Source organism: Larus michahellis, chromosome 7, assembly GCF_964199755.1.
Source record: "Larus michahellis chromosome 7, bLarMic1.1, whole genome shotgun sequence".
Lineage (NCBI taxonomy): Eukaryota > Metazoa > Chordata > Aves > Charadriiformes > Laridae > Larus > Larus michahellis.
The window spans coordinates 31,388,467-31,404,033 of record NC_133902.1 but is presented as its reverse complement, the minus strand read 5'-3'; the positions used below and the strand labels follow the sequence as shown (position 1 = coordinate 31,404,033).

Genomic DNA, 15,567 nt, shown 5'->3' with positions numbered 1-15,567 from the left:
CTTGACTAAGTGTTGTCCTAGTTAGATATCTTTCCAAGAACTTTCCAATATCATAATTCAGCAATTCAAATGTGAATATTTAAAACATGGCCTATTTTTATAGGAATACTTTGTAATAGCATTGCAACATTAATGAGATTTTACAGCAAAGTAACAGCAATGAAGTCTAAGCTTTTCTGAAAATAGTTGTCCAAATCACATCAATGTGCAGTTACAAGGTTAAGATGCTAATATCGTAAAACTTGAGTCAGAGAGGTGTTTCTCATTGTCATGTGCACCCGGTGGAATATCAGATATTCAAGTTCAACACAGGTTCCTTCATTCAGTGTTCAGAGATACACAAACTGTGTTGCGAAGTTGTTTAATCAAAGGCTAAGCAATGCAAATTGACTAGGATAGCTCTGGAAGTTTGAACCTTGTCCTGGCATCACAAAGAAAATCTGGATGCTATTATCTTTTTTGAAGAGCAGAGAGGCACAGTTAGAATGGGCCGAAGGGATGTTTATAATGTATAACACAACAGATGGATTTTCCTCCCTGCTAAATTGCTGAGCGAGGTGTATACCTGCAACAAAGACATGTCTCATATCATTTAATACTTGCAGCTGATCTTACAGTAGAAGACAAGGGTAGGATAGGAACCATGATCTCATCTCTTCAGGCTTTTTCTTTTATTAAAATATTATTTTGACAGGTGAATACTGTATGCAACGACTTTGGTTTGGAGTCATCTTGGCAAGAGCTGTCTAGTCTATTCTTCAGTCTAATATGGAAGTTCTTTCTCAAGAAAACATTTCAATGTGAAAAGGAATCTTGGCTGGTGAAGACTCCAGGCTTCACTCTGCAAGTAGTACATGTGTTAAAACGTAGCTTTAAAAACTTGATGCTTAGAAGCAATACGCTTCCCTCAAACAGTAGAATCAAACCCTGCAATGCCTAGGGACTTGTTCTTGCCTCCACTGAAGCCAAAGGCAAAGCTTTCAGTGAGAAAAGACTTAACATAAGTGAACGACTGTCATTTATTGTGTATATATTGGAGCACAATCATCTAGAGTGAGCCCTAAAATTTTCTTTTCCAAAAGTCTTATGGAATTGTGTCATAGCTCTGCAAACAGAAAACAGACACTAGCACTTCCCATCTTTTTATTTTTTTATTTTTTAAGCAAGTGCATTCTCAGTGAAGAGAAATCATCAAAAGGCCATTGACAGAAATGTCCATTTTCTTTCAGTCAGTATTTACTTCTATCTAGCAAGCTGCTAGTGACTCCCACTGCTGGTATTAACTCTAAGTGTTTAGAGTAAATATGCCTGCACAGGCTCACTTCAGTTCCAAAAGCAAATACTAAAAAATATTAGGATATTGCAATAGTGCAAGGCAAATGCAACCTCCTGCATACTATAGGCACATACAGTGTGCAAGAGCAGTTCCTCAATAAGGTTATAAACTAAAAGGAAAAGCAGCTGCAGAGTATTTGAGTACGCCTGCACTGATTTCAATGGCCAGGACCTCAGCAGATACTAAAGCTTCCTTGCCTGATCACACCTCCCAGGCTCTGATGTGGAAGTGAGAAATTCTCACCTGCCCACTCCTGCAAATGTATCTCTTTTAGTATGATATATATTACCCAAGACCAGGCAATGCAAAGCAAAAAGAATTTAAGGAGAATATTTTTTCTCATTTCTTCCTCTGCATCAGGAGAGTTCCAGCCTGGAAGAACTGCTAAAATGACATACAGTTCACAGCCTGAACGGTAGTTCAGAATCTGTCTCTGCACAATTTTCAAGGGAGCTTTTTCCTTAAGAAAAGCCACACATACACATTTATCCAAAACAGCAGAGTCTGAGAAAAGAAGTAAATTGAACTTCGCAGTATTTCTTACCATGATACCAGTGTGAATCATTATGTAATGCACAGTTTGCGTAACATCAGCTGCATGGATCAAATTGTGATACGGATTTTTGTATTTGCTGTAACCAACTTCAAGAGCTTCAGCAAATGAAATTAGATTGGGAACAGGGATCTAGGGGAAGCAAAAACTAAAATAAATGTTTTTTTCCTGCAACAGCTGCAAAGTTAATCATACAATAAATAAACGACAAATAAATATACCATAGAATTTAGTTAACAAACAACAAAAGAAAAATTTAAAATATAAAGATCTAATACCTAACATGCATCAGGTAGTCTTCACCGAATTCTTGTAGATCTTATATCCCTCTATGTACACCATGCACAGCATGTGGTTAGTATACGAGAGACTGCAGAGCTATCAATCAAATAGTTTTCAAGACATATCTGCCTGTCTGTCTGTACCAGCAATGCACAGATTGCTCTTATAATAAAGGCATGGCAGACAGGAGTCTAACAATAGGATTATCTCCTTTTCTTCACCAGTTTTGCCTTGCCTGAGACAAGGTTTCCTTGAATCTGATAGTATGACTTCACTTCCTTCTCTTCCTCCAGGCAATCTATGAAGTACAGGCACTATCTAGTCGCATATATTTTCCCATATAATGAAATTTATTTGAAAGTCCTGCAATTAAAATGAATTAAAATTTTAAAATTAAAATAGTAAAACAAATTTCAGGGTGAGGCAGGCTCTTTGAAAGGAGCATGGAGTTTTGCAGCAGAGAGATTTTGAAATTATAGTAAAACTTACATTCAGTACTACTATAATGATAGAGTTGGCATTTCAATCCATTTTTTATCTCAGGCTTTCAAAGATGGTTAGAAGTACTCCATATTGTATCACAACACCCTGCAAACATCATGGAAAAGTAGCCTTCCCTTTATATATCCCCCAAGTTGGTTAGGAGAGGAAGGTTCAGCTGAAACCCCTGCACAGTGGTGGGCAACATACTATGATCTAGACCATGAAAAAAAATACTTAGGAATAACTACAGTTTTCTGCCTTATATAGGAATCTTTGTTCTATGATGCTGGGACACTGATTCAGTAATGCTGTGTAAATAGGCTGTATACATAATCTGTTTATTTAATGCTTACAGCATTTAGCTGCTCACTAGCAACATCTCAAACTCACTTGAAATGCCTCTACATAGCTTTCCATTTTTTGAGTTGCAGAAAAACTTGCATGCTGTAGGTGAAGCTCCACTTGGTAGAACTATTGGCATATTACAATGTCCGATTTGCCATGTTCTTTGAAATACTGCATTACACTGTACAATAAAAAAATTATCTCAAACATATCCTGGCTTTCTTGTATTTTAAATTTGACATACTTATATTTGCATACATATTTTTACTTGTGGCTAGTTTCTGACCTTGAAACGGCTCAAAAGGTCATATCGGGTAAACAGCTCATACATCATAAATTTCAGACTGTGCTCTCCACTTGCTTCATTTAGGGCAAATACATCAAAAGACCATTTATCAACATCCTGTAGATGAGGGAAAAAGAAAAAAAAATCAAATTTCCATGCATTTAAGTAGGTTTCCAGTTAATCAGTGGAAAAGATATTTTGGGATTTTTTGGAGGGACGGGTGAGAATTTGGTGGTTTTTTATTGTCCAAGTCTTTCAAACACCTACTGTAGATAATACATTAATGACTATTTCAATATTAATGATAAAAATAGTTGTGCCAGTTATGAATAAAATACTTGTAACATGACCTATGCAACTTTCTATGCTTCGAATCAAAGACCTTAATCTTTCAAATTTAACTTTCTGCATACCAAATGTCTATAGAACCTCGTGGAGCTAACGTGAATACCCATCCTTTAAATAGGCCATTAAGCAATGTCATTAACATGATAGCCATATGTCAATTTGAGAATAATATAACAGTGTTTAACTTTCAGGGGAAAAGTTGAGGTACTACATTCTCAAGGAATACCATTTTGAACTGCTTCCATAGCCACAGGAACTTTACTACTATAAAAGATAGCCTTTTGGGTGAACTACAGCAATGCCCTAAATTCACAGCAAATACTGTACGTGTTCCATAAGCTGCAGCTTCTTTTGTTCACTCTATCCCAATACTACTTCTCCTTTTTCTTTCCTAAAAAGGAAATAAATGCTGCTGTCTGAGACACTGATTACCATACCAGTGGGAGCTGATAAAACCATGTCTCACATTTCTATAAAAAATTCTATACAAATTTCATCCTATTGCTCTAATAATGACATGAAATCACAACTACTCAGTGAAACAATAAACAGAGTCATATTCTTTTTGTGAATTTTTAACTACTAATTTTTTTTTTTTTCTGTGTGCTCAGTTCTGTGGTAACAACTATGGCTAGGGTAGTTTCAGTAGAAAAATACATTAATTTCACCCTAAAAGTCACTAAACAAAAGTACAAATATATTCAGATTCCACAATGATTAAACTTATTTTACCTTAAACGTCACTATCACTTCTGCTGGGTAAGCCAAACCAACCATGCTAGACGTTCTTCGGTACATCCTGAAAGAACAAATAAAATATTAAGGAATAGCACTCCTTTAAAAAGTACTGGAGCAATTTTTCTTCTTGTAATTCACCTTCCACAGTTTGTGAAAAAACACTAAGATATTTAAGGGTCTGATCCCAAAGACGACATAAGTCTTTTAATGAACTTATGAGACAAGCCCCTCTGCTGGTACATTACTCTTTTATGTTAGTGCAGTCCTTGTTACATTTTAGTGTAGAAGTTTCAAAGCCATGAAGTTCATTCCCAGAATTTTCCAAAGTCCAGGAGATTTCAACACAAATTTAGAGGTTTCATCTGGATTTCTGATTAGAAAAATAGAGCAATTGCAGAAATTGAAAGCTAAATTCTGTCTCAAAGTTTTCCTTCAGGTTCATCCCACCACTTAAGGGATCTTCAACGAGAGACACTGTGGTTAAAGGCAGCACTTGCTGTAATGAGAAAACCAAGTTCTCACCTTTCTACAAAAATCCCAGCCTGTACAGCATGTACAATGCTTCGGAATTTGGGCTTTTCTTCAGGTCTCCTCTTCACTATTCCCATTTCCCTCGTGAATGTAGAAGCTAACCAGTCCCGCACTTCCAGCGGGACCGAATCCGACTGGATGTCAGAGAGCTCATCCTCAGTGTCCAAAAGCTTCCTACAAAAAAATTAATACAAGGTTACCAAGAAGATGGCGGACTAAAGCAAAAGGAGTATGGACAGGCAAACAGCTAACAAAATTTAACACGAATAGAGGTCATCTGTAGAACTGACTCAGCACATCACCAAGTGTCTTCTCTGCTGGACATACGGAGGCCACCAGGAAACTGGGCACAGCAGATATCTTCCCTCTCTCACGCTGCTCACATTCCAGAAGGTAAAAGATACTCAAATGCAAGATATTCAAGTAAAGGCAAGTGAAGATGTTTCTACAAAGATGTAACAGCTTTGGTGGATTGAAGTGTAATCAATGGGTTATAAAATCCTGAGGAGATGTCTAAAACAGTGGCTGACATGAATGTCTATAGAAAGAGGGGTTGCTGCTGTAACTGAGAACACCTGTGGTCCATTTGATCTGTCCTCCAAAATGGTACAAAAAATGTTTTGATACTTATATGCAAAGTCAATGATATTACATAGCAATGCTATGGTGGATGCACTTCAGTGAACAGCCTGTATACACACTCATCATGTTACTCCAGTGCAACAAAAGTATTAAAGAGAATTAAGTCCTTCTGTGTGGAGATCTGTGTTCCTGTTGAAGGCAGGGTAATAAAATCATGGCATAAAGATATTATACAAGACTGGATCGCAAGTCAGCTTTCACAGTTCTCAGTTGTTAAAAAATTTAGAAAAGTATGTGTACCTCTTGTGAAATAGAAAAAGTATTAAAATGAAACTTCAACAAAACTGAATTGGAGGACATTAGTTTATTTAGAAGAAACATGTAACTAACTATTCTCTTAAAACAGACTCAACACTTCAATTCTACACTTCTGTAAACCTACCAGATGTAAGAACACAACCGTTTACTTGCTGTTATTTGCCCGTATCACTCAGTCTGCTGGGGTTTTCCAAGAACCAAATCCCTTATTTAGTCAGATAACAAGTTTTCCTTCATGCAGTTACGCAAGAAACCCCAGAGTTAGGATGACCAAAACATAAGTAAAGCATGCCGCCCTTCTGAAATGTTATATTAAAAGTGGTACCAATTGAATTGCAGGCATTATTTGACCAATTGATCTGTCTGAAACTCCTCTAGTTTGCATGAATGTGACACAAAACAATGATGGACAATATTTTGGAGCGTGATTTTCTCATCAGACAATCCGCTTGTCAAGTTAAAACCTGGGTCTCTTCTGAGTGAACAGGATTCCTGGGAAATATATTTGGTGGGAATTCGGCTAACAGCATTCGCAGGTGGATATTTGCGAGAGGAAGATTATCCCTTCCTTTTCCATTTTCATGTTGTCACCTCTGCTGCTGGCTTTTCTTTCTACTCTTAGCATAACTCTGTTGACTTTTTCCCCTATTTGTGCATTGTCTCCTCATATTTATTCAGCGACCCTGTCACACCTTTCACTTTCTTCAGCATTTTCAAAACCCTGCCTAATCCAAGTCTTCCCTAGCATATAGAGGAATTGAGCAGCAACATGGATGATGAAGAAAAGCCTGAATACACTACAGTTCAATGGAATCCCCACATAAATCCAATACTATCCAAGGGATTACAGGAAGATGCCTAGTAGGAAGCATGATGCCAGAAGTGTCATTAAGTTCTTGGTGAACAGTCAGCGTAGGGTATTGGTGCTCATCGCCCTGTTCGCAGTTTCAGCAGCTCATCTGCCTGGTAGCATATTTTGTGAGACTTTTCAACTGAGGTTTAAAAAAAAAAATCCACACAATTCCCCCAACACCACCTTTACTGAAAGAAGAGCAGAAACATTCCTATTTTTTAGGGATACAGAATTATCAGACTAGAAAGGCTTTTTAACACAGAGTGCAAGCGGAGCAGAATGGACAAGAATTATGAGATTTTCTGACAGTGGGACACAGGCCAAAAGTCAGTAATTTATTTTGGAGGAACAGGACTTGTGTAGAGGAAAGGATTTGGGCAAGTTATCTTGCAAAACAGAACCAAGGCTGAGACTGGCCATAAGTTGATTTTATTCCCTACATTAAAAACTATGTTATAGTCCACTTAAATCCCTACTAGTCTAACACTGTTATTAAATATCCATGGTGAGATCAGGACATTTATATTTCTGAGGAATATTTGACATTTGATGTATTTGTAGTATTATCAGGAATAAACATTATAATCCCTGAAACATATTTTTGTAGCTCTTCCAACTGTTACTCAAATGAGGTGAAATTATTCCAGTGATAAAAGGACCGCGAGCATTAGGCTGCCTCAGAGCATCCAGCAGGGATATCCCACATCACCTGCGCAGCACAAAGCAAAGCTCTACATCAGTTTGCTAGAGTCTGATGCAGATCTGAATTTGGGACCAAGTCTTGAGCTCTGCAGATATAAACTGCTGGAATACAAATTGGGGCTAGCAAGACACACTGCAGTTTCTCTAATCTTTTTAACTATTCATTTGTAAAACAGGAGCACTATTCAGTCTGTAAATGATAGTAATGAAGACAGAACAGAGAAAGCAGAATTTGGAAAAAAGTGTTTATTTAACCAGTAATTTTCTCTATGATGAGAGGTGACTAAACAATGTGCTATGGGAGAGAGAGTTTCAGTGTCTCTGCTTCTTACTTAAATAACTGGGAAAGCAACTGCAACATAGATTTATGTTGTAACCACAATCCTTTGTATATACAAGCTCTTACAGATCCCTCAACACATAACCTCAGCAACTTCTCAGAAAGAATTAGTTTATTTCAGAAGCCTACCTGAAACATTTAAGGAGAGGAAACAAGGGCTAGTCATTCATCTCGTAGCTCTATTTCTACATTTTCCTGACCTTTTGAAGAGTAAGATTCATATTGGGGAAAATTACTCATGACATATGCATTGCTAGAAATGGCCTTTGAATAAATTTGCTAATGACTGCCATTCTTCTGTAATTACAGGGAAAGGGCTCATATATGGGTCTACACATCTGAATAAATGGATGGTTAGACAGATATATAATTTGATGGTAATTTTATTTAGGAAGGGAAATAAATCTGGCTATATCTTGCACCACACAAACTATGCTTAATTATCACAAATTCTTAGAATCCAATATTCAACTCATTTCATAGTTTGTAACATTTTTCAACTTTTATTCATCTATTTATACCTTGATTAAAAAATACAGTATTTCCATTCTGTTTCCATGGGTGTGCGTATATAGGTATACCTACACAATATTGTGGATTCTGGGAAATACATCTAATTGTTCACCTTTTACTTGCTGATTGTGAACACACTTCTTCAGAATAACCCAAATAAAGCATGTTTACATGTTGAGACATAAAAACATCTAATTGTTTTTATCAGTAATTTTACTTACTATTTACAAAATGCGCACACACACACACATATATATATATAAATTTCACTAAATGGAACAAAAAGACTGTTCAGCAGAAGTATCAGAACTTGTACAAATTAACCAGAAGTACAAACAGTACTTCAGAGAACCATGTTTTGATTGGCCACCACTGTATTTTTTTACAAGGATCTCAATCTTTTTTTGTCCAACCGTTTTGCAGCCTGTTTGCTGGCCTCTAGTCTATCGTGTACATCACTGCAGGGAATGCATCAAGTAAATCCCAGAGCCCCTACGTGCCTGTCCTTATTGCTGTTACTACTTCTGTTGCTCAGAACTTAACTGCAACAAGGTTGACTCTTCGAGCAGATGTATTATAACATCACTCTGATGCAATCACTGAGCATTATAACATCATAATTTCTTTGAATAAATTCTACAACACAACATTGTTTATAATTACTGGGAAAACACATAACAGTCCGAAGTATACATTCAGAATATACATGCATACAGAAGTATACATTCTTGAGTGTTTATATTACTGCTATTTTAATTTATATCCACTTAGAACTGACAGCTTTCAAAAGTTTCAATAAAATCAGTGAATCAATAGGAAGTCACTGGTGTTTGGTTTTTGTCTAATGGAAGTTATTATTGCTCAGATAAACGGAAAATATATTTATAAATTCTGCATTCTGTAATTCTACTGTTATGTAGACTTCTTGCTCTATCTTGTCACTTTATGAATCACAGGTGAATAGGTAAATTTATCATAAGTGATCATTCAGGATGACTTTAAATTAAAAAAAAAAAAAGAGGGGGAAAAGTGAAATGGTATCAGAAGACAGGGTCAAAACAAAACCAAACATAGTTAAACCACTGAACTTCCTGCCAAATACTACAAGGATTTTCGCAAGATTTTTTAATATAATTTGTAATTGTAAATTGTAAAATGTAATTTGTAAATTGCAATACAATTTTGCAACATTTTGAAATATTTAAACATTTACATAGGTTCAAAAATGCCATTGGATAAATTAACGAGCAAAATGACAAGTGACCATAGCTGTCAAACTCAAAGCTAGGAAAATACTTGGAGTGGAGTGACTGCCCCATCCTCCAAATCAATCGCATCAAAGATCAGAGATGGTGGGCATTTACTTTCTATTTTAAAGCTACATAGTTGTTCCCCAAAGTCAGCCTTAAAGTACAACTCTACTGAGATCAATCCCATTCAACTGGGAGGCACGAACTCTAATATCCTCGTTGAATTAAATAAATGTTAATATACCAAGGCATACACTTTAATTTTTTCTTCCCTAAAGTTAAGCAATACCTAAAAATGCTTTTAAACAAAAGAAAAAAAGCTCTAACACAATATGCCACAGAAAGAACTTTTTTTCAACACAAGGTCAGAATTTCAGGATTACATACACTTATTTTGCTCATATATCATTAGCCTATTAAGCAGATGCAATACGAGGAAGAGATATGTGTGGGAAGGAGAGGGGGAGGCTTGGGTTATTTAATTCTATTCATTCCATGAGTGGAACTCCCATTGACAGTTGTGGGAATAAGTAAGATATGGCCCATGGCATTTCAGCTTAGCGATCAATTAATATTGCAGTCATAGTAACTAATAACCTGATCTTCTTGTCACAGTACTGTGGTTTTTTGCCAAGAATAATTTTTCAAAATTCAAGTAGTGATAATTTCTAGCTCTCTTTTCAGAATTTTAAATACAGTAAATGGGCTAGTCAGAAGTATATTTCTTTTCCGTTAGGAATACATCAGATGCACTATGAAGAAGAAAGAAAGAGAAGAAAATGAAAAAAAAAAATTAGATAATGGCTATGGGGAAAAAAAATCCACCAATGCTCATCAGTCATGCTGTCTAACAGAGATGGTGAAAGATTTCCAGAGGAGGGATTGAGAAGGCGTTATTAGCTCTTTACCATTTAGTGAATTAATCAAGCTAATGATCAACCCCTTAAGAATAAATTGATCAAGGTCCTGTTCTAGGTCTAGAATGCAGAAGGCAAAGAATTTATAGTCTAAATACTCCATTCATATTTTTATCAATTAATTGTGTTCTAGTGACTCACTATCTTCCTGAATGAGCATGAATCAATACATTCAATCAATATTTACATCCTCTATAGTCCACTACAATTTCCGCTAACATTCACTAAAAGATTCTCTTGACTCCTACTGAGGATAAACAAATTGCAAAAATGATTGAGGTGCACTTTTAGTACTTAAAGGTCTTTCTAAAGGAAATGATAACTTACCAACATGTTGTACTCTTAAAATATAGCATATTTTCAGAAGGATCATCCTCATATTAAGAACTACCAATTAATTACAATAAATGGCAAAGACTCTGGATGAAATACAGTTATTACAAGAGCACATAAGTACTGGACTAAGGACCATTGTTACTGGAAACATTCACTTTTTGATGTGTACTGCCTATTCAGAAACACAGATGTACATACTGAGGGCCATCAACAATCTTAAAATTCAGGTCAGGATATTCATGATCAAAAAATATCATTTTTCAGGACTACAGCTGTGAGCTAATGTATAGTTTTTTTTCATTCACTTTAATGTGGTATTCTGGGAGCTCTACAGGGCAGGGACTATCTCAGGGCACGACTCATAAATAAATTAACAGCAATAGCTTTGAGATAGAAAAATTCAATAACTTCAGAAAAGGGATGCAGGCCATTTATTAAATATCCTAACTGAACTGAAGAGTTTTAGTCAGAATTTAACAGATTTTCAGTGATTTCATGTGTATTTTTTTATATAACTTTGATGCTGTTGTAAGCTTCCCTCTCAGAAAAAAACTTTGGCTTAGTACAAAAGATTTTAAAGGCTTATTTTAAGCTTTTATAAGGGTGGAATAATCTCAACACAACAAGCTTTTTCTCAATAGCAGCTTTTACAGAGGTATCATTTGTAGATTCCCTTAGTGGATGAACTGAATGATTTTCTTCAAATGGCACATTTGTTGCTGACAAAGCAACTTCAGGCAAAGTACATTTAACCATGGGTTGGCTATGGAGGACAGCAATACACGCTCACAGTAAACTTGGCTGAATATTCAAGATTATAATTTAACTTCATGCTTAAATAATTGCCACTTCCAATCTCTCCTCAACTAAGTCAGCTCAGAGAGGAATCATATAGACTGTATTTCTCATCTGGCAAATAATTACCAAGCAGGGCATCCCAGTCCACTTGTTTTATCCTTGTATCATTAGACAGATTATTTTCTTTAATATTGCCAGATTTTTTTACAAAAAAGCTAATTTTGAGGAGAAATATTGTATAGATCTTTCAAAATAAATTACATCATTGACCAAATGCCCCACTGTTCTGTGAATGAAACAGTTATCTTCATGCACAAATGAACAAATTAATCTGTCTTTTCAAGTAGAGAGATTGGGAATATATCCTTTAAAAATTTTTAACAAATATCTACATCTCTTTGCTGTAAGAGAATTTACCCTTCTCAACCCTCGCACCTGCAAAGAGATTTGATGGTGTGACCATCTCTGTTGGTTACCCTGAATTAGCACAGGGTGTCTGAATTAGCACAATTTCTTCCAGAACCAGAACCTTACAGTCAGTGAAACTACGTGATTCACAAAGTCAGCTAGATGTTGTGTGCTATGGGTGGGAACAGAATGTAAACAGTCCTCTAACGTCAAGCAACAGACTCCTGCTGCGAGATGCTCAGCAGCAGCTGATGCAGCGCTAGCTTGGAGCCTTGCAACACTGATACTAAAATATGGCCTGTGAAAATGAAATAATACAAGAAACATAAAAGATGAGGCCTTCACTGACTTTCGTTCTCATTTAAAACACAGAGAAGCCGCTAAACCTATATTGATGGCTAGAAGAGAGTGAAAGAAAGCACAGGGGTATCAAAGAAGTATCCTAGTTCATTATTTTTGGAGATGATAATTACTAGCTTAAGATGGAGCAGTTGCCATGAACTAGGGTTCTGTTGCAGTACTGAAAAACTTGAAACCACCAGGAAATATCCTTCTCCAGCTTGCAAACATAGCCAAAACTCTGTACTGAAAGCTGCCCAAGAACAGGCTACGCTGACCGTTCCTCATCTCGGGATCTCCTGGAAATGGGAGAATTTCATTTAGTTGCTGGGCTGTTGCTGAGCTCCATTCACACTTCCACAACACACAGTTCTGTGAACACCAGCATCTAGGCAAGCATTTGCTCCTTTCTTCTTCTTTAGACTCCACGAGACAGAGATACACACACGCATGTTCCTACCACAAATACTTCTGTGGCGCACTGTAAAGGTCACACAGACCTTTGGTGAGATGAAATGACAAAACTCTTTCTCTTGCAAGTGACGTAATCACAGTTTAAACTATTTTCTTTTTGTCCACGATTTGAAGATATGTTTGTCCTTGCTTTAAGTCCAGAAACCACAGAAATATTTGGTGCATTACTGGGGTAGTACACTGGAAATTCAGTATGATCCAAGGTGTTTATTACAACAGCAGTCACAAAGTTTGGGTTTAATGACCTCCTTTTTAGCCAACATTATACATATCAGAATGTGTACTTTTTAAATAAGAGCTTTTTCTCAAGGACTGTGTTTACCATAAAAATATCACTGAAATGCCTTCACTATTTCCAGAGCTCTCATGCAAACATATATTGTTGTAACACCACTCACCCTTAATGAGATTTCCCTTTGCTTCATGAATCCAGCAATAACCTCTATTTGTCATTTTGTCTTGTTGAGTCAAAGATGCTCAAAGCAATTGCCAGCTATATACAATGGATCTACTTCATTACTGAAACATGCTCTCTTCCAAGTCAAAAGTTCTCAAGAGGTTAAAGCCATTTAAAAGGGCATTATAGAGCCTAAAACCAACTAAAAACCATGTATGGCATTGAAACTGTACAGATAAATATCCTCCTGAAAACGAGCATATTTTCTAAAATATTACGGCATTTTAAAAATGTAAGAAGACCATAATTGGAATAAAATATGCTGATTTTATCCAGAACAACTTTAAAATGTTCTGCACAAGAAGTTTAAGCTTTTCATTTGATTTGGCTTTGGAATACTTTTTTTTTTTTTAATCTTGTAATTTCCATCTAGATTTTATTTGGCTTCTTTTCTTCTCAGTTAGCATGAATAAAGAGCTGTGTTTACAAGGAACGGAACAGCTTTCATGACTGAATTATCAGGCTGTACTTATTTCCTGTTTGACTCTAAATATCCTTCTTCCACTACCTTGAGCCAAGTGGCAGGTATTAATGGAGAAAACTCTGCAAGATTTGTCAGAATTATTTATAACACCTCCTGAGTAAGTTTGAACTTCTTCCACAGAGGAGATCCACTGAGGGGCTGGAACTGTGAGAGTTTCACTGATTATTTTCAGCTGCCAGTGAACCTCTGCTTCAGCTAGCAAAGCGCTAAATCTCTTTCAAGGAAGTGTTTAGTGCTGCTTATAATTACTCAGCACTGAGAGAAGCAGAAAGTCCTAAAAAGGGCTTGTTAAACAAGCTTATTAATTGACATGGGTCCACATATAATTAAGCTCATAGGAAAGCAGCACTTACGTATGTCTGATTTTTCTGTCCTTTCCAACTTTCCATCAGCTCAGAACCTTTTATAGGCGATATTGACAGTCATTGCCCCAAACCTATTTTTCATAATTTTGGAAGGTCATCCCTACTGCCTATCCCTGTTTTTAAGGAGTCTACTCTGAGAATTCCATAAATAAAACCTGTTGTGTTATTTCTCTGCCTTTTCCTCAACCCAACTGGATATAGTTTTAGAAAAAGCATGTATGGAAGGGAGTATGTGTACACAGTTTTAAAAAATGTTAGCATATTCTCAGATAAAAGGCAAAAGAGGAGCAGACAAAAGGAAAGTAAGAGGACCTGAGAAAAATACTTCATACTCTGCTAAAGGGTTTGAATTCTACAGCCCATTTCCAGCTGACTGTTCCACTATAAAGATTCGAGGTGATGTCAGCTTACACATTTGCACGTACTTCTATGTGCACACACAACTTTATAGAGTGATACAGGCTTTCCAATCAACTCAAATGAAGTAACAATATACAGGGGAAAAAATGGGTATCTCTTACTGTAAGAAATTGGAACTGATCACCGAAAAAAGCTCAGGCTTATAAAATGAAAAGTGGTTTTGCTAGACTAACACCTGAGATTCAATTTTTAAGCAGCACAAATGGTTCCCCGGAGCTGTGGGACAGACCAGGCTCTTCCTTGATCCTTGGCTACATTATTGAACACTCTCTGTGAGATACCTTGTACTTGGATCTCTTTATTGACCTTAGTTTTGATTTTTCTCTTTGCTTTTTTCATCTCTGTGCCTGTGACGACTTGCGTACGTCATAACGGAAAGATGAGTTAGAAGGATGCTCCTAACCAACTCTCTGTTAGTTGCCATTCCTAATCTGACTGTAAAGATATTTAAGAGGGCTTTGTCTCAGATGATATGGAAGTCTGTCACCCAGAAAGGTGGGGAAGAAGTGAACACCAAAGACAGGATTCAGTTTTAGGTGGCTGGTTGAAACAGAGGTCTTCCTCTGCTTGGATATGTAAGCAATGGGTCAGTAAATTCATAAGAACAAAATCCAGGGCTCAAGAATAGGTTTAAAATAGAAAGCATGGATATTTTCATGTGACTTGCCAAAACTCTGCACTGAACCTTTGGTCCTAAGCCTGCAATACTTTGTACCCTGTAGAACCAGGCATCATTAAATTTTCTATCTTATAAGCCAAACCTCAGGAACTATTATATCCTGTAAAGCAAGCAACTTCCTTCTGGGACTTAAGTTAATAAAGGCAATCTGTACTCAGATGGTTTTCTCACTGCTTTACTTTACTCGGCTCTATACTATAGCAATTACTTTTATTCATATAGCAACTCATATGTAAGAAGCTTACTGAAATCTTTTGAACTTTGGGATGTATAGAAGTGCATGTTCAGGCTCAGCAGGAACAGGCCATTCTCCTTATGATCTAAACTATTATTTCTAATCTACTAATCATTTCAGTTAACTCAGTTCCAGACTCCCAACAGTGGTAGCTCTGTGCAGGACGAAGAACCTGTATTCTTTGGTGGGAATGAC

General features: G+C 36.5%; 1 protein-coding gene across 13 annotated transcripts in view; it reads right to left on the bottom strand.

The window, feature by feature from the left end:
- Positions 1 to 15,567, bottom strand: part of PDE1A (phosphodiesterase 1A) — a 166,212-nt gene that overhangs the window by 45,931 nt on the left and 104,714 nt on the right. For all 13 annotated transcript variants that reach the window (XR_012588242.1, XM_074594021.1, XM_074594029.1 and 10 more), the window contains 4 exons: positions 4,894 to 5,076; positions 4,366 to 4,432; positions 3,286 to 3,402; positions 1,881 to 2,021 (listed from right to left, as the gene is read on the bottom strand). Coding sequence is in view for 12 of the 13 variants with exons in the window: in XM_074594021.1 (XP_074450122.1) it covers positions 1,881 to 2,021; positions 3,286 to 3,402; positions 4,366 to 4,432; positions 4,894 to 5,076 (508 nt within the window). In the remaining variant the exon portion in view is untranslated. The remainder of the gene's footprint in view (positions 1 to 1,880; positions 2,022 to 3,285; positions 3,403 to 4,365; positions 4,433 to 4,893; positions 5,077 to 15,567) is intronic.